The 26,558-nt window shown below is 39.0% G+C and overlaps 1 protein-coding gene across 2 annotated transcripts in view; it reads right to left on the reverse strand.

Annotated features, from left to right (window-relative positions):
• Positions 1 to 26,558, reverse strand: part of SRPX (sushi repeat containing protein X-linked) — a 109,476-nt gene that overhangs the window by 11,225 nt on the left and 71,693 nt on the right. For both annotated transcript variants that reach the window (XM_053580196.1, XM_053580198.1), the window contains 3 exons: positions 5,392 to 5,518; positions 1,935 to 2,056; positions 1,032 to 1,211 (listed from right to left, as the gene is read on the reverse strand). In XM_053580196.1, coding sequence (XP_053436171.1) covers positions 1,032 to 1,211; positions 1,935 to 2,056; positions 5,392 to 5,518 — 429 coding nt within the window. The remainder of the gene's footprint in view (positions 1 to 1,031; positions 1,212 to 1,934; positions 2,057 to 5,391; positions 5,519 to 26,558) is intronic.

Here is a 26,558-nt window from a genome sequence, read left to right on the forward strand (position 1 = left end):
TGAGTTACTTTTATTCTTTTTGTACTAAGATTTTGAAACTGGTGTGTATTTTATACTTACAGCACATCTTAATTCAGACTAGCCTCATTCCAAGTGCTCAATAACAATAAATGGCCAGTGGTTACCATCTTGGACCACGCAGGCCTAGGAGCTCGTTAGTTACTGCACCTCAGGCCTCAACACCAGTATGGTGGGCATGAAATCCTTAGATGGGGAGTCAGGGACAGGTATGTTCTTTCTATATAATATCTGAAATTGAGGAACCTCAGGCATTTATCTAATGGTTGTATATGTCTCTCTCTCACCTAATTCTGAATGGCTGGGATTAAATGGAAAGGATGTAGATGGAAAAGATAACAGAAAATGAGGAGAAAAAGAGAAGTATGTAAATAAGAGATATGTCTGGAATTTTTTGGCTAGTCCAAATTTCATACTATCATCACTACCCAGCCCAATTTTTGTTCATAAGCAATAAGAGCTGCTATGTATTGAAGGCTTGGCCTGTATCAGACAGTGCTCTCTATTCAATGGATGACCCTATTTAGTCCTTACAACAACTCAAGAGGTAGGTGAGGTATTGTTTCCCTCATCTCACAAAGGGGGAAAGATTCCAAATGCCAAGATCTATGTGACTTTCAAGCCAATGCTGCAGAGCAGGCAGTATACTGTTTAGACATGACAATGTACTGGCTTAGTAAATAAGATCCTTACATTTGCAGGAAAGAGAAACAAGGGCCATTAGAGCAGAATTTGCTGATTCATACTGTCTCCAACTACTGACTCTGGGTTCCCCCCTTGAGCTTCTTCCTTAGAGATGTGTGTGAAAGGAAAATCAGAAGACAGATACAAAGCAGGAGAGGTGAGATGAGCTGCAGCAGGGATCTAGGAACTGTATTCACCCACCCAGATGAAGAGCAATAGTAATGAACTTTGCAACGTACATGAAATGAAACCTTTTCTCCTATACTGGAATCAAGAATCAAGCGGTCTTCAGGTTCTGCTGCTGGCTAGAGACAAGGCCGCATACATACCTGCACAGGTGGGCTCCGTGCCAGACCAAGCTAGGTTGGATTGACATACTCGGGCAGGGCTACCCTGGAGCTCGTAGCCACCGATGCAGGAGAACTCACAGGTGGCTCCATAATTATCACCATCACTGGAGCACTTCACGTAACCATTTTCCGGGGCATTGAGTTTGCCGCAGCGTCTCACTGTAGGGACACAAGCCCAGAGGGGTTTTGGTGCTGAGCTCCCTTCCACAGAGTAACCCAGGAAGGCGAGGACTCAGAAGTACCAGCTTCATAACCAGGCTTCTATATCAGCCTGTGAAATGAGTGAAGGGGCATGGATGACTGCTGGTCAGTGGGCGAGCCTTGGAATGGTCACTGTGACCAATGAGACCACCAATGTCAACCGGCTTAGGCCTTTGTGTTGTAGATGAAAAGTTTGAGCCCAGAAGAGCAAAGGGTAAAGATGGTTAGTAATTATCTACCCAAACCATGAGGTATAAAGTAATCCTTAAAAACATTTTTTTCAAGTAGACCAAAGGTTATGGAACACCAAGGATATAGTCTTCTGGTGGCCCAAACTAGGGGCCTCCTAACCACCCTCATTATATAAGGACTTGCAGACTTTAACTGGTCACTCAAGCTCAGGGATGGAAAAATTATGGAATAATATTCCACTGGGACAGCCAGCTGTGGGCTAGCATATGAGGCTAGTCTTGTGGAACTCTATAAATAATCTTCCAGCACTGAACCCCATCCAGATTTGTACTGTGAAATTGAAGCATTAACATGGGCTATTTCTCCCAGCTTCATCAGAGGCAAAATTGGCAAGTCACCCTACCACAGTGGGTACTCGGTTCTTGATTGAGGGCCTGTTTCCCTTTGCTCTTTAAATATGGGGGGGAAGCCAATTAACAGCACTCTTACCTCTTACTTTAACTCGAAATTTGCAAGTCCCCTTGTTTTCAGCTCTGTCATAGACTGTGTACTGGATCTTGTGGTCTCCTTCTGGAAAATTTGAGCCTGGGGGGAGGCCTTTCAGAATAACACTCGGGGGGAGGAGAAATAGAAACATCAAGCATGATCATTATGAATCTAACAAGCAGTTGTTGATCCCCTATGATGCATAGGATTTGGGGACACTGAGAGGCAGCTGTCAGGCCAATTTAACTAGAACAAAGATTTCCTGGAGAATAGAATCTCCTGAGCTCTACTCTGTTTTAGAAGAGCAGTTTGAACCACAAAATGGAAACTCAACTACTGAGAAGTTTAGATTTTTTCTTTTTTTCTTGCTAGAAGGTAGAAGAGGAGTGGGGAGGAAGCTGAAAAGCTAGACCCTGGGTGGCACCTGTGGCTCAAAGGAGTAGGGCGTTGGCCCCATATGCCAGAGGTGGTGGGTTCAAACCCAGCCCCAGCCAAAACTAAAAAAAACAAAAAAGCTAGAGCCCAAGTCTTCCTCGGATCCCACCCTTGTTCCAAGAGGAGCTGAATTGCTTCATTATTGGCAGTATAATATAATTTTCTTTTCTTTTTAAATTTCTGATTAATATGAGGGTAACATAGGTTACATAGTTTGCTTTTATAAGGTTAAAGTCTGAGTTTAGTTGTGTCTTTCACCCAGGAAGTGTGCCATATACCAATGCGATATACCCACTGGGTGGGAATTTACTCAACCCCATCCCCCTCCCCCCACCAGGGTTTAATTGAAGGGGATTTTTTGTAAGGAAAATGATTTGAGAGTGTAATCCAAGTAGTCATTGGCACTTTCTCTGCTTTTTCTATTTGGGCCAGTGGAGACCTTCTCTGAGCAAAAGGCAAGTTCTTAGAGATTTCTTGGTTATCCTAATAATATAATAATAACAGTAATTATTCACTGCACTTACATAAACCTTGCATATGTCAGACACAGTTCTAGGCATTTTATATATATAAGTTTCTTTAATCCTCATAATAACCCTATTAGGTGGTCAGTATTATCTCCATTACACAGATTAAGAAACTGAGGCACCTAAAGGTCAAGGAACTAGCCCCAAACCATGCAGTTAGGGTGACTCCAGCATCTCTCTTCTTGGCTGTCTGATAAGAACAGCAATGGATACAGCATGATCAAATGTCAGGGTTGGTTTGTTTGTATACAGATAATTCCTTTTCTCTCTACAGTTCTTAGGAATGGTAAGAATATTTGCTAATACTAAACATGTGGAATTATCATTGTCACCACCAAGGAAAGTCTTACATGTAGGAAAGCAAGGTGACTGTTTACAAGATATGAAGTGAGAGGTCTTGGTAAAGAATGAGAAATCAAAAATCCCACCATGTAGAGACCTGTCACTTTTGGCTTTAGATGCTTTAAGGTCCTTTAAAAGCACAAGATAAACTCAGATAAACCTAAAAGGAGTGATATTTCAAATGTAAGTGGCTGCAACCTCTCTGAGACTCCATTTCATCTCTCATATGGAAATAACAGTCAGAAGCCAATAAGCTTAACTCATAAGAAACACTTCTGTCAGAGCTTGACATTCGAACTATCATCTTTAGAAGGGGACTATATAAGAGTCATTTGGCTAGGACATGGGGGAAGAGGTTACAGGAGAAATGCCAGGGAAGCAAGGATCCCAAGTGAGAACTGAAAAGGAGCCAAGACAGCTTTCTCTGAACTCCTCAGCCCACCGGAGCGTGTTCCCACAGCATTCTGCTCCATGCCTTCATGGGCTCTGGCCTGTAGAATTCTGGAAGCAGGAGGCTGCTCCGAATGGAGGGGCAGGGGCTACGGAGATGCTCTTTTAAAATGTCATATTTCTAACCATATTACACAAGTTGCCCACAAAATGTCCAAGTGAATATCCCCACAAAGCTTTTAGACAAATAGAGTCATCTAGTGATTTGCTATTTTGTACTATTGGTTGGAAAAATCTAAAAGCCTACTACATGCTAGGGGCTGGGCCAGGCATTGTGCTAGACCTCCAAGAGTCAAAGACAAGTAAAACCAAACCCCTGATTATGTCAACTGTTTAAACTTACTTTTTAATCCCAATTGTCTAAAATTTTTCCTAGGGGTTTTTGACGTGTATGTGATAGCAAATACATTTTTTTCTTTTTTTTATAGCAAATACTTTTTTTAAAGGTCAAACTTTATGTTGAAAAGTTACAAGGGGGAACACAACTAGTAATATTACTTAATCTAGATGATGTACTGGGAGAAGATTATGATGATGTAGGAACAAAATGTCCTGCTATGAGTGGGAGACTCAACCTCCTCTTACTAAAAGATGTTCTTTTATTACTAATAATTGTGTAAGAATGTTTTTTCTCGTACAGCCTTGGTTGATAAAATACTAGAAAGTCTTTCCCTGATGTCTGGTTCACCAGAGGATAACTCAGAGGCATCCTTTCGTCCACAGATGGGAACTTAGTGGGGAGGGCTAATAAGCCCATGAACTTTAAGGCACAGATGTGAATGTGCTGACATAAAGTAGTGGCCTCCAGGGAACATGCAGGCCAACCAAACAGCTGCCAGGGTACAAGCCCAAATTCCAGATTAGAACAGCATGTAGCGAACCTTAGCAAAAGGAACCATCCATTTTAAAAAGCACTTCAGGGTGGTGCCTATGGCTCAAAGGGGTAGGGCACTGGCCCCATATGCCGGAGATGGTGGGTTCAAACCCAGCCCTGGGCAAAAAAAACACACACAAAAAAAGGCATTTCAGATGTACATCAAACTATGAATGTAACTGGTCCTGGAGAATGGGGTTGATGTGGAGAAGAAGGCAGAAGACACATTCTCATTCTCTCTTTCTCTCTCTCTCTTTTGTACAAGCTTCTGTAAGTGTTTGATGTGGTCAGGAGTTTTACAAATAAAAATCAGAAGCTTTGAAAGAAACAGGTGCAGCCACAAAACAGAGGTGGAAAAATTCTGCACTAAACTATACTCAGAGCATAAGTGGGGCAGCCTCTGGCTCTACCTGGGAGACACAGAAGGCTTCCCAGTGGAGGCAAGGGATTAGTAAGGCCCAGGGCATGGGTAGGAAAGCCCTGGGCAGGCAATGGGGTGACTCTAGCCCTGAATTAGCCAGCTAGGTTCCTCTCTCCTCTTCTGTTCCTCCTCTCTCCTTCTTTCTCACACTCCTACTTATTTCCCTTCTTTCCTGCAATAAAGATTTACTAAATGCTAACTATCTGCAGGCAGGGTTCTAGGCATTGGGGATGTGGCAGTGAACATACTATAGTGAAGACAGGCAATAAACAAATACATAGGTGAAATACCTAGTGTATGAGATGGTGACCACGTCTGAAGGCATAAAATAGACCAGTGTAGATACACTCTGGGAAGTAAATGTCTCTCCTGAAAGAGGCAACATCATTTCAGCTGCTAAGTTTCACTTACTCAGTAAGAATGCCATCTGCGGTGTCTCTTCCTTCAGGGGTCTCCCAGGACACCCGGACTGTCAGCTTATTGGGTTCAGCAATGCGTTCCTTCACACTTGGGCACTTGATTCTAGGAGGTTCCATATCTGAAAATGCAACCCAAACATTGTTCCCAATCTCAAGAAAGATCTCATCACATTGGGTTTCAACACTCAAAGTTTGACATACCTCTAGACCAGTGCCGAAGCTCACTGGTGTGCCCTAAGAGGATCTTAGGTGTGCCAGGAAAATTTTAAAGATCATTAACTAAATTATTTGTGAAAGAAGTTCAAAACACGGTAAGTATATTCTTTTTCTTTTTTTACTTTTATTTGATCAACATAATTTAAGTGTGCCATGATGTTTAACTATAGGTTCAAGTGTGCCCTGAGATAAAAAAAAAAAGGTTGAAAAGCTCTACTCTAGACACTCCATTTTTGAAGAGTTTGTTTGCCGTCTGCATTTCTCTTCCTCTCTTTATCTTGCTTATTCTCTCCTGCTGAGTTTTGAAAATTATTTGAAGAGTCACATGCACAGGGCTAAACCTACAATCAACTGACCTTGTTAGGTGTCCTGGGGGTAATTTATTAGCTACAGCTCCTTCCTCCCCCGCTTCCAAACTCCCCAGGCTTACTGACGTGAACCAGTTACCCAGCTGAAGCTAGAAGTGATTCAGCTTTAGCAAGCCCCTGCTGCCATAAAGACAGCATCATAGAATATTAGAGAAAAGTAATGGTCTCTCAGGGTCCACTTTCCCCTCCAAGCCATTGGACCACACCTAAAGTTCTGTGCTCTGGGACAGCAGTTTTTTTACTGTGGCGCTGGCCCTCCACAGGCCTCTCAAATTTCCTTAGGTAGTTTCTGATTCTGATAAAAGAAGTTCGACCCCATTATTATCAAGGTTGAGTGGATAATGAGGGTTAAAAATAAATGAGATGTCAATTCTACACTGGGTTGTACATATCTTATTATACCTGAAGTAAAAGGCAGGTAGTGAATATATTTAAATAGGGCATAGAAAATTAACAACATGCAGCTTTGCATTGCTGTGCGTATCAATTGACAAGTATTTAAATGCTATTACAGTGGTAATGAAAATCAAATGTCCTTGAGAGACTAAATGCACCAAGAAAAATTCTTCATATACTTTCTCCTATGTCTTGTTTAATAATTTCTCATTGTATTTAGGGTAAGAAATTATGAGTAACTTGTTAAACAATTTTGCCTCCAGCTATCCAAGTTCATTTTCATTCTATGTCATGCTCCAACGGAGTGTGAACTTACAGCCTTAATACATTAATCCTAAATTGAATAATTACCATATTTTATTGAATCTAAGTAATTATTGACTGTGAGGCACATCCCTCTTGCAAGGATATTAAAATGTGAAATAATATGCTTCTTAGAATTGATAAAGCATATAAATGTTATGATGAAATGGAAGATACTTTAAATGCATTAAAAGTGTTTACTTTCAGTTGTTTTTTTCTTAAAGCAATCCATTTTTCTAAACTATGATAGGTGATAGAAGATACACTCTTACAATGCAGATGAACATTTTACAGCTTAGCAAATCAGAAAAATAATTACACAATGCCTTCCCCCTGCTGGTCAAAAATAGCGGGCAACTGCACTATAGAAAGAATATTAAAAAATAAAGCAAAAGGAGAAGGGTTGAGGAAAGGATATAAATTTCAACATAAAATTACATTGGATTACCATATTTTCTTGGAGCGATATCGTCAGAGTTAAGAGAGACTCAGTCTCTGTGTCAGATAAACTAACATTTAGATCAGTGGTTCTCAACCTGTCGTTCACAACCCACAGGAACTATATTAAAGGGGTGTGGCATTAGGAAGGTTGAGAACCACTGAGTTAGATGAGACACTGTTTTTATTTTTTTTTTCTATATCAACTAGATATACCGACAGTGTGAGCAAACATACTCCAATGTAGTTTATCTGAGCGAAGGGTCTCAGAGCTTTCCAAGGCTAGCTTATGTCTGGCTAACAATGATCAGTTGAAACCAACCTAGCTTTTCAGAAGCAGTATTCTTTCAAACAAAAACCAAGAGATAAATCATCATGAATGGTAGCTAATACTAACTGAACCCTTCCTATGTGCCCACTTCATGCTAAGTTCTAGCTGTACATTATGTCACTGAATTCACAGAACCACCCATGAGACTAAGCAATGTTCTTAGCACCCCCACTTACAGACCGAAAGGCATTTCCTTTTGCGGGCTGGGATTTTAGGACACACTTATATATTTTTTAAATTACTTTAATAAATCAAACACTTCCGTATGTGTCTGCCTACTGCTGACTAGTGTTTTCCCCAAAATTTTGCACACACATTCTTTTGTGCCGGCCTGCCACAGCTTCCCCATCACTCCTTGAAAGGAAGCAGCAAGACTCGATTCTGACGCATCCTCAAGCAGCTTTCCTCTCCCTCAGCTGATGAACCAGCTGGCCTGTCTTCCAGCTGATGCTCCAAAGACCTAAGCCCATTGTTACCCAGCCATGGCCATCATACCTTTTTATAAGTTGTCATACATTTCCACAAATGAAAGAACGAAGTTACTATAGAAACATAATTACTATTCCCCATTGAGTCAGGATGCCCACAGAGCCAGTTATTGTGTGGAAGCCCTCAGTAAAAATCCTGGCCTCTGGTCTCTGCCTCATTCATTGGAGACATCTTACAAACTGTCACCCTTCTCTGTGCTCCACTTTCCTCTCTGTATACAAAATATGAAAAACAAATATAGTGGATTATATCAACCTCTATTTATCTAAGCAGGTTCACTATTTTCCTGAGAATCCTTGACACTTCTAGCCAGGTAGGTGGTAGAAATAAGGAACAGGTTAAAAAGGACAATATCTTGGCCAATAAGTAAAAATAAAAATGCAAGGGAAGTAACTTTATGCCAGTTCCATACCTAGGCCCTTAAAGAGTCTGGCACCTTATGCTTTCACTATCTTGGAAGGTAGCTGCCATCTAAAGGAGTCTGTGTAACTGGAGAGGTCACATAGTGAGGATGAGAAATTATAAAGTGAGAGGGAGAGAGGGAGGGGCGGGGGAGACACATACACAAAGAGAAAGAGAGGCAGAGCCAGAAACCACACTAGAGACATCTCCTTAGCAGCCAGTCACACTGAGACAGGGGAGAGAGGACTCTTTCCACCTCTGGCTGGGGTATCCTGCCCAGAAACATTACTGTGGGGGCACAGTGAAACAGCAGTGGACTCCAGGAGCCAACGAGAAGGTCAGAAGCAGTGCAAGACTGACACAGAAGGCGAGTGCCTAGGTTTGGGCAGAGGCCAGCCAGCCCTCCAGCGGAGGGCTAGAAACAGGGAAGGCTTGTCAGGCAGTTTTTTTTGTTGGTTTTGGGTGCTCACTGGAGCTTCCTTGGGAGGGCTAAATCAAGTAAGAGAACATAAGTACCGTCTAGCTGCTGGTGGCAGGGATTGAATCACTGGGTAGGGCGGAGCTTTCATGGGCTCAGCTACTAGCAGGGCACTGCCAACCAGGACAAATAGTCCACAGGGTCTTAGTGGCGACTGGCTCTGACAGGCCTGCTGAATTCAGGCAGCCATCCTTAGGCTGGGTTGTCTGGCTTCCATTCCCCCAGGAAAGCTACTTTGTGGCCAAGGGACACTGTTCAGAAATTCAAGGTGTACCTCCTAAGTAGTCTGGTAAGAGCTTCAGACTCTCAAACCTGTGGGGATTGAATACTAGAGAAGCCACCAAGCCTTGAATGAGGTGAAACAAATCAGGAAGGTGGGTCTGGGTCACCTCCACACTAGATAGTGGCTTCCAGCCCCCATCTTATACAGCAGAATCAGCATGTGTATTTGTGTCTCCTAACTCCACAGCACTACCTGGTGCCTGGGAAATATATTGCATTATATACCATTTCTCTCTCTCTCTTTTTTTTTTAATTTTTTAAAAATTATTTATTAAATTATAACTGTATACATTAATGCATTTATGGGGTACAATGTGCTGATTTGATATACAATGTGGAATGTTTACATCTAACTGATTAACATAACCGTCTCATTCTTTATTAAATTATAACTATACATTAATGCATTTATGGGGTACAATGTGCTGATTTGATATACAATGTGGAATGTTTACATCTAACTGATTAACATAACTGTCTCCTTGCTTACTTATTTGTTGTTATAAAAACATTCATATTCTATTCTAAATAGTTTAGAAATGTATCATTGCATTATGCACAATAGGTTGGATCCCCCCAAATACCCTCCCTCCTCCCAGTCTCCCTCCTCCCCTTCCCTGTCTTTCCTCTTCCCTCCTTCTTTCTGGACTATAGTTATGTTTTACCATTCCTATAAATGTGTAGGTGATTGTATACTGATTTCATAGTAATATTGAGTACATTGGATACTTTTTTTTCCATCCTTGAGATACTTTACTAAGAAGAATATGTTCCAGCTCCATCCATGTAAACATAAAAGATGTGAAGTCTCCATCTTCTTATGGCTGCATAGTATTCTATGGTATACATATACCACAATTTGTAAATCCATTCATGGGTTGATGGGCACTTGGGTTGCTTCCATGACTTGGTAATTATGAATTGGGCTGAAATAAACATTCTGGTGCAAATGTCTTTGTTGTAAAATGATTTTGATCATCTGGTTAAATACCTAGTAAGGGGATTACAGGATCAAATCGTAGGTCCACTTTTAGGTCCTTGAGTATTCTCCAAACTTCTTTCTAAAAAGGCCATATTTGTTTGTATTCCCACCAGCAGTGTAGAAGTGTTCCCTTCTCTCCACATCCATGCCAACATCTGTAGTTTGGGGATTTTTTTTATGTGGGCTAATCATCAGAGAAATGCAAATCAAAACCACTTTGAGATATCATCTAACTCCTGTAAGATTACCATTTTTCTCTTTTACCCTATGTTCTTGCAGTACCAACTTGCAAACAGTATACTGCTTTTTTTTTTTCAATTTTTTCCTTAGTTTTTTTTTGTTGTTGTTGTTTTGTTTTGTTGTACTTTTATTTTTTAATTTTACTTTAAAAATTAAAATTTTTTGTTGTATTTTTATTTTTTAATTTTACTTTAGCTCCATTTTTGCTATGGTTTCTCTTCCCCTTTTATTGTTTCTTTTCTATTTCTCTCCTTTTTTCTCTCTTGTGGTAGACATTTTTCTACTTTTCTCATCATTACTACATAAATTTCTCAAACAACTCATTCCTTTTTTTAATCTCATATAATTTTTTTCTCATTTCTGATCTGCTTTATTCTATTTCATTCTGTACTCTATTTATGGAACAGAGCCTCAGTCTGAGGCCTAGGATGGAGTGCCATGACATTGGAATGGCTCAAGGAGGCCTTCAGCCCCTGGTTTAGGGTGTCCTTTTAGCTTCGGCTTTTAGAAAGAAGGTATTGGTAAGTTCCTACTGTAACATACTGCCTATTTTTTTCTATATTTGTGGGAAGTGGGGTCTTGCTTTTGCTCAGGCTGGGAAGGAGTTCCTAACCTCAAGGAACCCACCTAGCCCAGTCCCCCAGAGTCCTGGAATTATGGGTGTAGGTCAAAGCACCCTGCCAAATGACACTATTTTCCTGTGCCTCACTTTCTATCCTTCTTATTTCCTTTTTTTCCTTTCTCCCACCTGCTTTTCTCTTTCTTTATCTTTTTCTTTCTTTGCTTGCCTCTTGCTCTTTACTCTTCTCTTCCTGTTGGCCCTATGCCAAAAGGACACTTCAACACCTAAGCACAGAAACAAGGTAATTTAAAATGAAGGAAGTAGTAAGAGGAGAAAGTAGAAGGAAGTGAACAAATGAAAAACACACATGAGGAGGAACCAACAGAAAAATTCTGTCAGCATGAAAAACCAGAACAAATCAACCCCTACCAAGGGATCGTGAAATCCTCTGTAGCTACTACAGAGGATTTCACCCATAAAGAAATTACAGAAATAACAGAAAAGTAATTTAAAATATGGAAGGCAAAAACAATGAAGTGAATTGAAGGGAAAGTGGAAAATAAGAAAAAGGAAATTCAAAAATTGGCCCAAATAATGAATGAAAGACATGAAGAAATTAGAAAGGATATATCATAACTTAAGGAACTGAAACAGTTAATCAGTTAATCCTTAAAGATGCAGTAGAAAGTATCAATAAAAGATTAGACCATGGATAAGAAAAAACTCTCAGAGCTAGAGGATAAGGCTTTTGAGCTAACCCAGGTATTTAAAGAGACAGAAAAAGAGAGAGAGAAAGCAGAGCAATCACTTAGAGAATTATGGGACTTCATGAAACATTCAAACATATAAATTACTGGTATCCCTGAAGGGGAAGAACAACCCAAAGGAATGGCATCCCTACTGGAGACTATCATAAATGAAAACTTCCCAAGCATCACCAAAGATTCCAACACACTCCTTTTAGGGGAATATTGAACCGCAGATCATCTTAACACAAACAGAGCATGTCCAAGACACATTGTAGTGAACCTGCCCCAATTTAAGATAAAAGAGAAAATTCTGCAAGCAGCCAGGAATAAGTGCCAATTGGCCTACAGGGGAGATCCATCAGAGTGACAGCAGACTTTTCAGCTAAAACTGTTAAGCTAGAATTGAGTGGTCATCTACCTTTAGCCTTCTTAAACAAAATAACTTTCAGCCCAGAATTTTGTATCCTGCTAAACTAAGCTTCAAAATCAATGAAGAAATCAAATCTTTTACTGAAACACAAACACTGAGGAAATTTGCCACAAGAAGCCCAGCTCTACGGGAAATATTCAGACCTATTCTCCACACTGAGCATCACAATGGACCACCTAAAAAGTAAATATCCGGAAACTAAAGGACAAAACCTAGCTTCCACAGTGGCACAAAGTGTAAAATTAAGCAATGGACTTTCACAAAATAAGATGAATAGAACTCCAGTGTACGTATCAATTTCCTCAATAAATGTAAATGGCTTGAACTCCCAATTAAAGACATACAAGCTAGATTATTGGATAAAAAAGCACAAACTATCTATATGCTGTCTCAAAGAACAAAACAAGACTCAGGATAAAGGATTGGAAATCAATATTTCAGGGAAATGGAAATCAGAAGAAAGAAGGGGTTGCAATCTTATTTTCAGATACAAGTGGATATAAAGCAGCTAAAGTTAAGAAAGACAAAGATAGTCACTTCATACTGGTCAAGGGAGCAATACAACAAGAGGACATTTCAATCTAAACATCAATACACCCAACTTAAATGATTCCAGATTTATGAAACAGACCTTAATGGTTCTGAACAATATGATATCTTACAACACCATAACAGCTGAGAATTTTAACACCCCTCTGACAGAACTGTACAGATGTTCTAGATAGAAACTAAATAAATAAACAAGGGACTTAAATGTGACCCTACAACAATTGGGCTTAATAGATGTATGCAGAACATACCATCTGAAAGCTAATGAACGTCTGTCTTCTTGTCAGCCCATAGATTGTACTCCAAAATAGATTATATCCTGACACACAAATCAAACCTCGACAAAATTAAAATAATTCAAATTATACCTTGTATGTTCTCAGACCACAAGGTAATAAAAGTAGAACTCAACACCTACAAAAATTTCATCCCCACACAAAGGCATGGAAACTAAACAATCTTATACTAATGATAGTTGGAACAAGGAAGATAAAGGAGGAAATAATTAAATTCCTCAAACATAACAACAATGTAGCCAGAAGCTACCAAAACCTGTGGGACATTGCAAAAATAGTCCTAAGAGGGAAATTTATGCCATTAGGTTCTTACATCTGAAAAACAGAAAGAGAGCGCATCAGCAAATTAATGAATAACCTCTAGAAAATTGAAAAGAAAGAGTAATCCAATCCCAAACCTAGCAGAAGAAAAGAAACAACCAAAGTAAATCAGAAATAAGTGAAATTGAAAACAAAAATCACTCAGAAAATAAATGAAACAAAAAATTGGTTCTCTGAAAAGATAAACAAAATCAAAAAACTTTTGGCCAGATTAACTAGAAACACACAAAAAAAGATTTCTAATAACCTCAATCAGAAAAAAAGAGGAAATAACAACAGAGACCACAGAGATACAAGAGATTATCTGACTAACTACTACAAAAATTTCTATGCCCAGAAATTTGACAATGAGGAGAAAATAGACTAGTACCTAGAATCACACCTTTTCCCTTGACTTAGGAAGAAATAGATCTTTTAAACAGATGAATATCAAGCACTGAGATGGAAGAAACAATAAAAAATCTTACAATAAAAAAAAATGCCTTGAACCAGATGGCTTCACACCAGAATTCTATCAATTCTTCAAAGAAGAGCTTATATTCATACTGCAGAAACTATTCCAAAACATTGAGAAGGAAAGAATCTTACCCAACATATTGTATGAAGCAAACATCACCCTGACACCAAAGCCAGGAAAGGACCCAACTAAAAAGGAGGACTATGGACCAATTTCACTAATAAATACAGATGCAAAAATACTCAATAAAATCTTACCAAATAGATTACAGCTGCACATTAAAATACATATATACATCATGATCAAATAGGCCTTATCCCAGGGATGCAAGGTTGGTTTAACATATGCAAATCCATAAATGTAATTTGCCATATCAAGAAGCAAAACAAAGACTATATGATCCTCTCAATAGATGCAGAAAAAGCATTTGACAAAATTCAACATTCTTTTCTAACAAGTACACTAAAAAAATAGGCATAGACAGCACATTTCTTAAAATGATTGAAGCCATCTATAACAAACCCAAAGCGAATATCATACCAAATGGAGTAAAACTGAAAGCTTTTCCACTTAGAACTGGAACCAGACAAGGATGCCCACTATCACCACTACTATTCAACATAGCACTGGAAGTTCTAGCCAATGCAATCATGCAAGAGAAGAATATAAAGGGCATCCAAATGGGGGCAGAGGAACTCAAACTCTCACTCTTTGCCAATGATGTGATCTTATACTTAGGAAACCACAGAGACACAACCCCAAGACCCCTGGAAGTGATCAAGAAAACAGTAGCATTTCAGGGTATAAAATCAATGTCAAAAAATCAGTAGTAGCCTTTGTATATGCCAATAACATCCAAGTTGAGAAACAAATCAAGGACATAATTCCCTTCACAGTAGCTTCAAAGAAAATGAAATGCCTAAGAATATACCTAACAAGGACATGAAGTATCTCTACAAAGATAATTATGAAACTCTAAGAAAAGAAGTAGCAAAGGACATTAACAAATGGAAAAACATACCATGCTCTTGGCTGGGAAAAATCAACATTCTTAAAATGTTTATACTACCCAAAGCAATCTACAGATTTAATGTAATCCCCATTAAAATACCAACATCACACACTGAAGACTGGAAAAAAAAAAGTTCTTTGTTTTGTATGGAACCAGGAAAAAAACCCAAATAGCCAAGGCAATTCTTAGTAATAAAAACAAAGCCAGAAGCATCACTCTATCAGACTTTAGGTTATATTACAAGTCCAAAGTAATCAAAATAATATGGTATTGGCACCAAAAAAAGGGATTTAGACATATGGAACCAAATAGAAAACTAAGAGATGAAACTAGTCTCTTACTGCCATCTGATCTTTGATAAATGAAACGAAAGCATACACTGAGGAAAATAATCCCTTTTCAATAAATGGTGCTGGGAGAACTGGATAACCACATGTAAAAGACTGAAACTGGACCTGCACGTTTCACTACTTACAAAAATTGACACACGATGGCTAAAAGATTTAAATATAAGATATGAAATGATAAAATTCCTAGAAGAAAGCATGGGGAAAACTCTTAAGGATGTCAGCCTGGGGAAAAATTTTATGAAGAAGACTTCAGTGGCAATTGCAACAACAAGAAAAATAAACAAATGAGACTTAATTCAGCTGAAAAGCTTCTGCACAACTAAGGACACAACAATTAAAGCAAATAGACAACCTTCAGAATGGGAAAAGATATTTGCATGTTATGAATCTGACAAAGGGTTGATAATTAGAATCTACAGAGAACTCAAATTAATCAACAAAAATTGAGCAAACAATCCCATCTATCACTAGTCAAGATACATAAACAGAACCTTCTCTGAGGAATACAAACTGATGACTAACAAAATATGTAGAAATATTTGTTATTCCAAATCATCAGGGAAATTCAAATCAAAACCACCCTGAGATATCACCTAACCCCATTAAGAATAGCCCACATCACAATTTCCAAAGCTGCAGGTGCTGGAATGATGTGGAGAGAAGGGAACACTTTTATACTGTTGATGGCACTACAAACTAATACAGCTTCTTTGGGAAGAAGTATGGAGAATCCTCAAAGAATTCAAAATACACCTTCCACTTGATCCTGCATTCCCATTACTAGACATCTACCCAGAAGAAAAAAAAGGTCATTTTATCACAAAGACATATGCACTAGATTGTTTATCAAAGCTCAACTTATAATCACCAAGATGTGGAAACAACCTAAATGCCCGTTTACCCAGGAATAGATTAATAAACTGTGGTATGGCCAGGTGTGGTGGCTCACGCCTGTAGTCCCAGCGCTGTGGGAGGCCGAGGCGGGTGGATTGCCTGAGCTCAGAGGTTCAAAACCCATATGAGCAGCAGTCAGCCAGAGTAAGACCCCGTCTCTACTAACAACATCAAAAACAGCCAGCACCGCAGGAAAAAGAAGAAAATCAAGAAAAAAGGAGTACTTCAAACAAACATGAACAAGCACACTGAAATTAAAAATAAAAAATAAATTAAAAAAATAAATAAACTGTGGTATATGTATACCATAGAATACTATTCAACGATAAAAAGATGGAGACTACATCTTTTGTATTAACCCTGATGGCGCTGAAGCACATTCTTCTTAGTAAAGTATCACAAGAATGGAAAACCAATTCTCCAATGTATTCAATACTAATATGAAGCCAGTAGACGATTTAATACATGCCCACATAAGAGAAAAAAAACTCAATTCAATTCAAGTTCATGGGAGGGGGAAGGAGCGAGCAAGAAGGGGAGAGAAGGGATGGGGATTGGTATGCCCCCACTTAATGGGCATGATGTAAGGATATATGGCGCACCTGGGGTGGGGCGCAACTACAACAGGGACTTTTCCTAGCAAATGCAAATATTAAAACCTAATTTTTTGTATCCTCACATGAATCTGAAATAAATAATAATAATAATAATAAATAATAATAAAATGAAATGAAAGAGAAAGAATGAGACTCAGGGAGGCGGACCAAGATGGCAACCGAGTAACAGCTTCCTTGCATCTGGGCACCAAGAGTCTGGGGAGATAGGACTCCAGGCATCTCCTGGTGGGATATGCCTATCATCACCCCTGCGAGGATACAGGGAGTCAGGGAGAGACTTCTGGACCCCAAGACGAGGACTAAAACAGTGGAAAAACGGCAAGTGGTCACGTGTGTTCAATCCGTCTAAACCCGCCCGCAACTGTAAGTTCAGTAGCAGTGAGACTGCAAACCAGAAAGACCTTACCTGTGAACTGTTTTGGTGTCTTTGGACTTGGCACTCAGTTGAACTGCCTTGGGGAGAGCCTGAGCGGGAGTGCGGAGAACTTTGGCCGTTGTCTAGGACCCCAGGCTGAGCCGCTGAGCCAAACGGAACAAATAGTGTTTGGCTGTGGGTCACAGGGAGCCATTGTGAGCAATCTGCCCCGGCAAGCTCTGCCCTCAGGGTTGCAGAGCTAGAATTGGGTGGGAGATGGTAACCCTGAAACCAAGTAGCCTAAGGGCGAGGTCTGAGCCACCTTGCAGCCCTAACCCTCAGGGGCAGAGTGAGACCAGTTTTGGCACACTGGGTAAGTGGATAGCCACTTCAGCAACGATTCCAGAGACAAGTACTTTCCTGGGAAAGCTTCTGCTCAGCAAGTGAACAAGTTCAAAGTGCCTTTTAAGTGGGCTGAAGACAGATTTAGGGTGTCTACCTGCTGGGGTCTGAGAAATCAGCAGCCTCCAGTCGTATGAGAACTGTGATTAACATCTCATACCCCAGAAGACCACATGTTGCCCAAACAATATTCAATAACATATACATACTGCTTTGTTTTTGGTTGTATGTTTTTTTGTTTGTTTATTTTGATGTTGTTGATGTTGTTTTGTTTTTTAAGTTCAACCTTCTCCATACAGATCCTTTTTCTTTCTCAATTTTTCTAGTTTAATTATAATTTCCCATTGCTGCCTATTTCAATAATTAGAACTTCATTTTTGCTAGTGTTTCTACTGCTATTATTTGGTTTTCCACCTAATTTTATCCCGTAAAGTTTTCTGTTTGCTTGTTTTGGTTTGATTTATAGCATTTTTGTCTTTCCTCTCTACTTGGTGGAGGTGGGGTACTGTGTCTGATCAGGTTAGCAAAGAGCTGCTGACCTCAAGGGAATCACCCAACTGGGAACCCCCAGAAGGTGGGGTTTTTTTAAGGTACTTTAGGTCAAAGTACCCTACTGTACACCTATATTGCTCTGTCTCCCTCTTTCTGTGCCTCTCTTCTTTTTGTCAATATTCCTTTTACCCACCCCCTCTCCTTTCTCTATTTTTCTTTGTTTTTCTCATCACTCGGTCCTCCTTTCTTTCATCCCTTTTTTGCTCTTCAACCTTCTCACCCTTCTGGCCCTATAACCCTTAGTCCACAGGCATGAGAACTTAAAGAGCAAGAGGAAGTGAAAGGAAAATTAGGGCAAGGAAACAGATAAAAGAAATCACTCAGGGAGACTTAGCAGACCTGGTCGGAGACCTAGGTTACTTGCATTTCCAGCAAGCACTCCAGAGCATGCTGTCACAAATGGGAAGTCCTGGAACCCCCACTTGAAGAAATACTGGGACACCCCTATTTTGCAAAGCAGTGCTAAGCATCTGGTGAAACTAAATAAGACTTGGGCACTGCAGAAATTTCCCTTAGAAAAGGACACCTGTGGAGTTCCAAGGAGGCCAGATGGAGATTTATGTATATTGAACCAGCCTTGAGATCCTGGGATAAAACCAACTTGGTCGATTCTTTGAATCTCTGTGATCAACGACCTACTGTAGAAAGAAATCCTGCCAACATATTTTGGGGACCTGTCTAGGATTGAAGATCTGTGTCCACAGGCACGAGAACTTAAAGAGCAAGAGGAAGAGAAAGGAAAATTAGGGCAAGGAAACAGATAAAAGAAATAACCCATGAGGAAGAATCAGCAGAAAACTCCAGGCAACATGAAGAACCAGTACAGAACAACCCCGCCAAGGGACCATGAGGTAGCTACTGCAGATGATTCCACCTATAAAGAAATGTTAGGAATGACAGAAAGGGAATTTAGAATACACATGTTGAAAACAATGAAACAAATGATGGAAACAATGAAGGAAACTGCTAATAAAGTGGAAAATAACCAAAAGGAAATCCAAAAACAGAATCAAATCAGAGATGAACGATATGAAGAATATAAAAAGGATATAGCAGAGCTGAAGGAAATGAAACAGTCAATCAGGGAACTTAAAGATGCAATGGAAAGTATCAGCAACAGGTTAGACTATGCAGAAGAAAGAATTTCAGAGGTAGAAGATAAAGTTCTTGAGATAACTCAGATAGTAAAAGAGGCAGAAAAGAAGAGAGAGAAAGCAGAACGTTCACTGTCAGAATGATGGGACTTTATGAAGCGTTCCAACATACGAGTTATAGGAATTCCAGAAGGGGAAGAAGAATGCCCCAGAGGAATGGAAGCCATACTAGAGAATATTATAAAAGAAAATTTCCCAAATATCACCAAAGATTCTGACACACTGCTTTCAGAGGGATATCAGACCCCAGGTCGCCTCAACTCTAACCGAGCTTCTCCAAGACATATTGTGATGAACTTGTCCAAAGTCAAGACAAAAGAAAAGATTCTGCAGGCTGCCAGGATTAAGCGCCAGTAGACCTACAAGGGCAAATCCATCAGATTGACCGCAGACTTCTCTAATGAAACTTTCCAAGCAAGAAGACAATGGTCATCTACCTTTAATCTACTTAAACAGAACAATTTCCAGCCCAGAATTATGTACCCTGCTAAGCTAAGCTTCAAAATTGACGGAGAAATCAAATCATTTACGGATATACAAACATTGAGGAAATTCGCCACAACGAGACCAGCTCTACAGGAAATACTTCAACCTGTTCTGCACACTGACCACCACAATGGATCAGCAGCAAAGTAAGAACTCAGAAATTAAAGGACAGAACCAAACCTCCACACTGATGCAAAAGATAAAACTAAGCAATGGACTCTCACAAAGTAAGACAAATAGAATACTACCACACTTATCAATTATCTCAATAAATGTTAATGGCTTGAATTCCCCACTGAAGAGACATAGATTGGTTGACTGGATTAAAAAACACAAGCCATCCATTTGCTGTCTGCAAGAAACACACCTGGCTTCAAAAGACAAATTAAAGCTCCGAGTCAAGGGTTGGAAGACAATTTTTCAGGCAAATGGAATTCAGAAGAAAAGAGGAGTTGCAATCATATTTTCAGATACATGTGGATTTAAAGCAACTAAAGTCAAAAAAGACAAAGATGGTCACATTATATTGGTCAAGGGAAAACTACAACAAGAAGACATTTCAATTCTAAATATCTATGCACCCAATTTAAATGCTCCCAGATTCTTGAAACAGACCTTACTCAGTCTGAGCAATATGATATCTGATAATACCATAATAACAGGGGACCTTAACACTCCTCTTACAGAGCTGGACAGATCCTCTAAACAGAAATTAAACAAGGATATAAGAGACTTAAATGAGACCCTAGAACAACTGTGCTTGATAGACTCATATAGAACACTCCATCCCAAAGATAAAGAATATACATTCTTCTCATCACCCCATGGAACATTATCCAAAATTGATCATATCCTGGGACACAAAACAAATATCAACAGAATCAAAAGAATTGAAATTTTACCTTGTATCTCCTCAGAGCATAAGGCACTAAAGGTGGAACTCAATTCTAAAAAAAATGCTCGACCCCACCCAAAGGCATGGAAACTAAACAATCTTCTGTTGAATAACAGATGGGTGAAGGAAGAAATAAAACAGGAAATCATTAACTTCCTTGAGCATAACAACAATGAAGACACAAGCCACCAAAACCTGTGGGATACTGCAAAAGCAGTTTTGAGAGGAAAATTCATTGCTTTAGATGCGAAAAACAGAAAGAGAGCACATCAACAATCTCACAAGAGATCTTATGGAATTGGAAAAAGAAGAACAATCTAAGCCTAAACTCAGCAGAAGAAAAGAAATATCCAAAATCAAATCAGAGATCAATGAAATTGAAAACAAAAGAATCATTCAGAAAATTAATGAAACATGGAGTTGGTTTTTTGAAAAAATAAATAAAATAGATAAACCATTGGCCAGACTAACGAGGAATAGAAAAGTAAAAGCTCTAGTAACCTCAATCAGAAATGATAAAGGGGAAATAACAACTGATCCCACAGAGATACAAGAGATCATCTCTGAATACTACCAGAAACTCTATGTCCAGAAATTTGACAATGTGAAAGAAATAGATCAATATTTGGAATCACACCCTCTCCCTAGACTCAGCCAGGAAGAAATAGAGCTCCTGAACAGACCAAATTCAAGCACTGAGATCAAAGAAACAATAAAAAAGCTTCCAACCAAAATATGCCCTGGTCCACATGGCTTCACTCCAGAATTCTATCAAACTTTCAAGGAAGAGCTTATTCCTGTATGGCAGCAATTATTCCAAAAAATTGAGGAAGAAGGAATCTTCCCCAACACATTCTATGAAGCAAACATCACCCTGATACCAAACCAGGAAAAGGCCCAAAAAAAGGAGATTTTCAGACCAATCTCACTCATGAACATAGACACAAAAATTCTCAACAAAATCCTAGCCAATAGATTACAGCTTATCATCAAAAAACTCATTCATCACGATCAAGTAGGCTTCATCCCAGAGATGCAAGGCTGGTTTAACATACGCAAGTCTATAAACGTTATCCACCATATTAACAGAGGCAAAAATAAAGATCACATGATCCTCTCAATAGATGCAGAAAACGCATTTGATAAAATCCAGCATCCTTTTCTAATTAGAACACTGAACAGTATAGGCATAGGTGGCACACTTCTAAAACTGACTGAAGCTATCTATGACAAACCCACAGCCAATATTTTACTGAATGGAGTAAAACTGAAAGCTTTTCCTCTTAGAACTGGAACCAGACAAGGCTGTCCTCTGTCACCTTTACTATTCAACATAGTGCTGGAAGTTCTAGCCAATACAATTAGGCAAGACAAGGAAATAAAGGGAATCCAAATGGGAGCAGAGGAGGTCAAACTCTCCCTCTTTGCTGACGACATGATCTTATGCTTAGAGAACCCAAAGACTCAACCACAAGACTCCTAGAAGTCATCAAAAAATACAGTAATGTTTCAGGATATAAAATCAATCTGCACAAGTCAGTAGCCTTTGTGTACACCAATAACAGTCAAGCTGAGAAGCTAATTAAGGACATAACTCCCTTCACCATAGTCTCAAAGAAAATGAAATATCTAGGAATATACCTAACGAAGGAGGTGAAGGACCTCTATAAAGAAAACTATGAAATCCTCAGAAAAGAAATAGCAGAGGATATTAACAAATGGAAGAACATATCATGCTCATGGATGGGAAGAATCAACATTGTTAAAATGTCTATACTTCCCAAAGCAATCTACCTATTCAATGCCATTCCTATCAAAATACCAACATCGTACTTTCAAGATTTGGAAAAAATGATTCTGCGTTTTGTATGGAACCGGAAAAAACCTCGTATAGCTAAGGCAGTTCTCAGTAACAAAAATAAAGCTGGGGGCATCTCAGCATACCAGATTTTAGTCTGTACTACAAAGCCATAGTGCTCAAGACAGCATGGTACTGGCACAAAAACAGAGACATAGACACTTGGAATCCAATTGAAAACCAAGAAATGAAACTAACATTTTACAACCACCTAATCTTTGATAAACCAAACAAGAACATACTTTGGGGGAAAGACTCCCTATTCGATAAATGGTGTTGGGAGAACTGGATGTCTACATGTAAAAGACTGAAACTGGACCCACACCTTTCCCCACTCACAAAAATTGATTCAAGATGGATAAAGGACTCAAATTTAAGGCATGAAACAATAAAAATCCTCCAAGAAAGCATAGGAAAAACACTGGAAGGTATTGGCCTGGGGAAAGACTTCATGAAGAAGACTGCCATGGCAATTGCAACAACAACAAAAATAAACAAATGGGACTTCATTAAACTGAAAAGCTTCTGTACAGCTAAGGAGACAATAACCAAAGCAAAGAGACAACGTACACAATGGGAAAGGATATTTGCATGTTTTCAATCAGACAAAAGCTTAATAACTAGGATCTACAGAGAACTCAAATTAATCCACATGAAAAAAGGCAACAATCCCTTATATCAATGGGCAAGAGACATGAATAGAACTTTCTCTAAAGACGACAGACGAATGACTAACAAACACATGAAAAAATGTTCATCATCTCTATATATTAGAGAAATGAAAATGAAAACAACCCTGAGATATCATCTAACCCCAGTGAGAATGGCCCACATCACAAAATCTCAAAACTGCAGATGCTGGTGTGGATGTGGAGAGAAGGGAACACTTTTACACTGCTGGTGGGACTGCAAACTAGTACAACCTTTCTGGAAGGAAGTATGGAGAAACCTCAAAGCACTCAAGCTAGACCTCCCATTTGATCCTGCAATCCCATTACTGGGCATCTACCCAGAAGGAAAGAAATCCTTTTATCATAAGGACACTTGTACTAGACTGTTTATTGCAGCTCAATTTACAATCGCCAAAATGTGGAAACAGCCTAAATGCCCACCAACCCAGGAATGGATTAACAAGCTGTGGTATATGTATACCATGGAATACTATTCAGCCATTAAAAAAAATGGAGACTTTACATCCTTCGTATTAACCTGGATGGACGTGGAAGACATTATTCTTAGTAAAGCATCACAAGAATGGAGAAGCATGAATCCTATGTACTCAATTTTGATATGAGGACAATTAATGACAATTATGGTTATGGGGGGGGAACAGAAAGAGGGAAGGAGGGAGGTGGGTGGGGCCTTGGTGTGTGTCACACTTTATGGGGGCAAGAAATGATTGCAAGAGGGACTTTACCTAACAATTGCAATCAGTGTAACCTGGCTTACTGTACCCTCTATGAATCCCCAACAATAAAAAAAAATATATGAAAAAAAAAAAGAAAAAGAAATCACTCATGAGGAAGAATCAGCAGAAAAGTCCAGGCAACATGAAGAACCAGTCCAGAACAACCCCACCAAGGGACCCTGAGGTAGCTACTGCAGATGATTCCACCTATAAAGAAATGTTAGGAATGACAGAAAGGGAATTTAGAATACACATGTTGAAAACAATGAAACAAATGATGGAAACAATGAAGGAAACTGCTAATAAAGTGGAAAATAACCAAAAGGAAATACAAAAACAGAATCAAATAAGAGATGAACGATATGAAGAATATAAAAAGGATGTAGCAGAGCTGAAGGAACTGAAACTGTCAATTAGGGAACTTAAAGATGCAATGGAAAGTATCAGCAACAGGTTAGACCATGCAGAAGAAAGAATTTCAGAGGTAGAAGACAAAGTTCTTGAGATAACTCAGATAGTAAAAGAGGCAGAAAAGAAGAGAGAGAAAGCAGAACGTTCACTGTCAGAATTATGGGACTTTATGAAGTGTTCCAACATACGAGTTATAGGAATTCCAGAAGGGGAAGAAGAATGCCCCAGAGGAATGGAAGCCATACTAGAGAATATTATAAAAGAAAATTTCCCAAATATCACCAAAGATTCTGACACACTGCTTTCAGAGGGATATCGGACCCCAGGTCGCCTCAACTCTAACCGAGCTTCTCCAAGACACATTGTGATGAACCTGTCCAAAGTCAAGACAAATGAAAAGATTCTGCAAGCTGCCAGGAGTAAGCGCCAGTTGACCTACAGGGGCAAGTCCATCAGAGTGACCGCAGACTTCTCTAATGAAACTTTCCAAGCAAGAAGACAATGGTCATCTACCTTTAATCTACTTAAACAGAACAATTTCCAGCCCAGAATTATGTACCCTGCTAAGCTAAGCTTCAAAATTGATGGACAAATCAAATCATTTACGGATATACAAACATTGAGGAAATTCGCCACAGCAAGACCAGCTCTACAGGAAATACTTCAACCTGTTCTGCACACTGACCACCACAATGGATCAGCAGCAAAGTAAGAACTCAGAAATTAAAGGACAGATCCTAACCTCCACACTGATGCAAAAGATAAAACTAAGCAATGGACTCTCACAAAATAAGATGAATAGAATACTACCACACTTATCAATTATCTCAATAAATGTTAATGGCTTGAATTCCCCACTGAAGAGACATAGATTGGTTGACTGGATTAAAAAACACAAGCCATCCATTTGCTGTCTGCAAGAAACACACCTGGCTTCAAAAGACAAATTAAAGCTCCGAGTCAAGGGTTGGAAGACAATTTTTCAGGCAAATGGAATTCAGAAGAAAAGAGGAGTTGCAATCTTATTTTCAGATACATGTGGATTTAAAGCAACTAAAGTCAAAAAAGACAAAGATGGTCACTTTATATCGGTCAAGGGAAAAATACAACAAGAAGACATTTCAATTCTAAATATTTATGCACCCAATTTAAATGCTCCCAGATTCTTGAAGCAGACCTTACTCAGTCTGAGCAATATGATATCTGATAATACCATAATTACAGGGGACTTTAACACTCCTCTTACAGAGCTGGACAGATCCTCTAAACAGAAATTAAACAAAGATATAAGAGATTTAAATGAGACCCTAGAACAACTGTGCTTGATAGACGCATATAGAACACTCCATCCCAAAGATAAAGAATATACATTCTTCTCATCACCCCATGGAACATTCTCCAAAATTGATCATATCCTGGGATACAAAACAAATATCAACAGAATCAAAAGAATTGAAATTTTACCTTGTATCTTCTCAGACCATAAAGTACTAAAGGTGGAACTCAACTCTAACAAAAATGCTCGACCCCACCCAAAGGCATGGAAACTAAACAATCTTCTGTTGAATAACAGATGGGTGAAGGAAGAAATAAAACAGGAAATCATTAACTTCCTTGAGCATAACAACAATGAAGACACAAGCTACCAAAACCTGTGGGATACTGCAAAAGCAGTTTTGAGAGGAAAATTCATCGCTTTAGATGCCTACATTCGAAAAACAGAAAGAGAGCATATCAACAATCTCACAAGAGATCTTATGGAATTGGAAAAAAAGAACAATCTAAGCCTAAACTCAGTAGAAGAAAAGAAATCTCCAAAATCAAATCAGAGATCAATGAAATTGAAAACAAAAGAATCATTCAGAAAATTAATGAAACAAGGAGTTGGTTTTTTGAAAAAATAAATAAAATAGATAAACCATTGGCCAGACTAACGAGGAATAGAAAAGTAAAATGTCTAGTAACCTCAATCAGAAATGATAAAGGGGAAATAACAACTGATCCACAGAGATACAAGAGATCATCTCTGAATACTACCAGAAACTCTATGCCCAGAAATTTGACAATGTGAAGGAAATGGATCGATATTTGGAATCACACCCTCTCTCTAGACTCAGCCAGGAAGAAATAGAGCTCCTGAACAGACCAATTTCAAGCACTGAGATCAAAGAAACAATAAAAAATCTTCCAAACAAAATATGCCCTGGTCCACATGGCTTCACTCCAGAATTCTATCAAACCTTCGAGGAAGAGCTTATTCCTGTAGGGCAGAAATTATTCCAAAAAATTGAGGAAGAAGGAATCTTTCCCAACACATTCTATGAAGCAAACATCACCCTGATACCAAAACCAGGAATAGACCCAAACAAAAAGGAGAATTTCAGACCAATCTCACTCATCAATATAGATGCAAAAATTCTCAACAAAATCCCAGCCAATAGATTACAGCTTATCATCAAAAAAGTCATTCATCATG

Source organism: Nycticebus coucang, chromosome X (assembly GCF_027406575.1).
Source record: "Nycticebus coucang isolate mNycCou1 chromosome X, mNycCou1.pri, whole genome shotgun sequence".
NCBI lineage: Eukaryota > Metazoa > Chordata > Mammalia > Primates > Lorisidae > Nycticebus > Nycticebus coucang.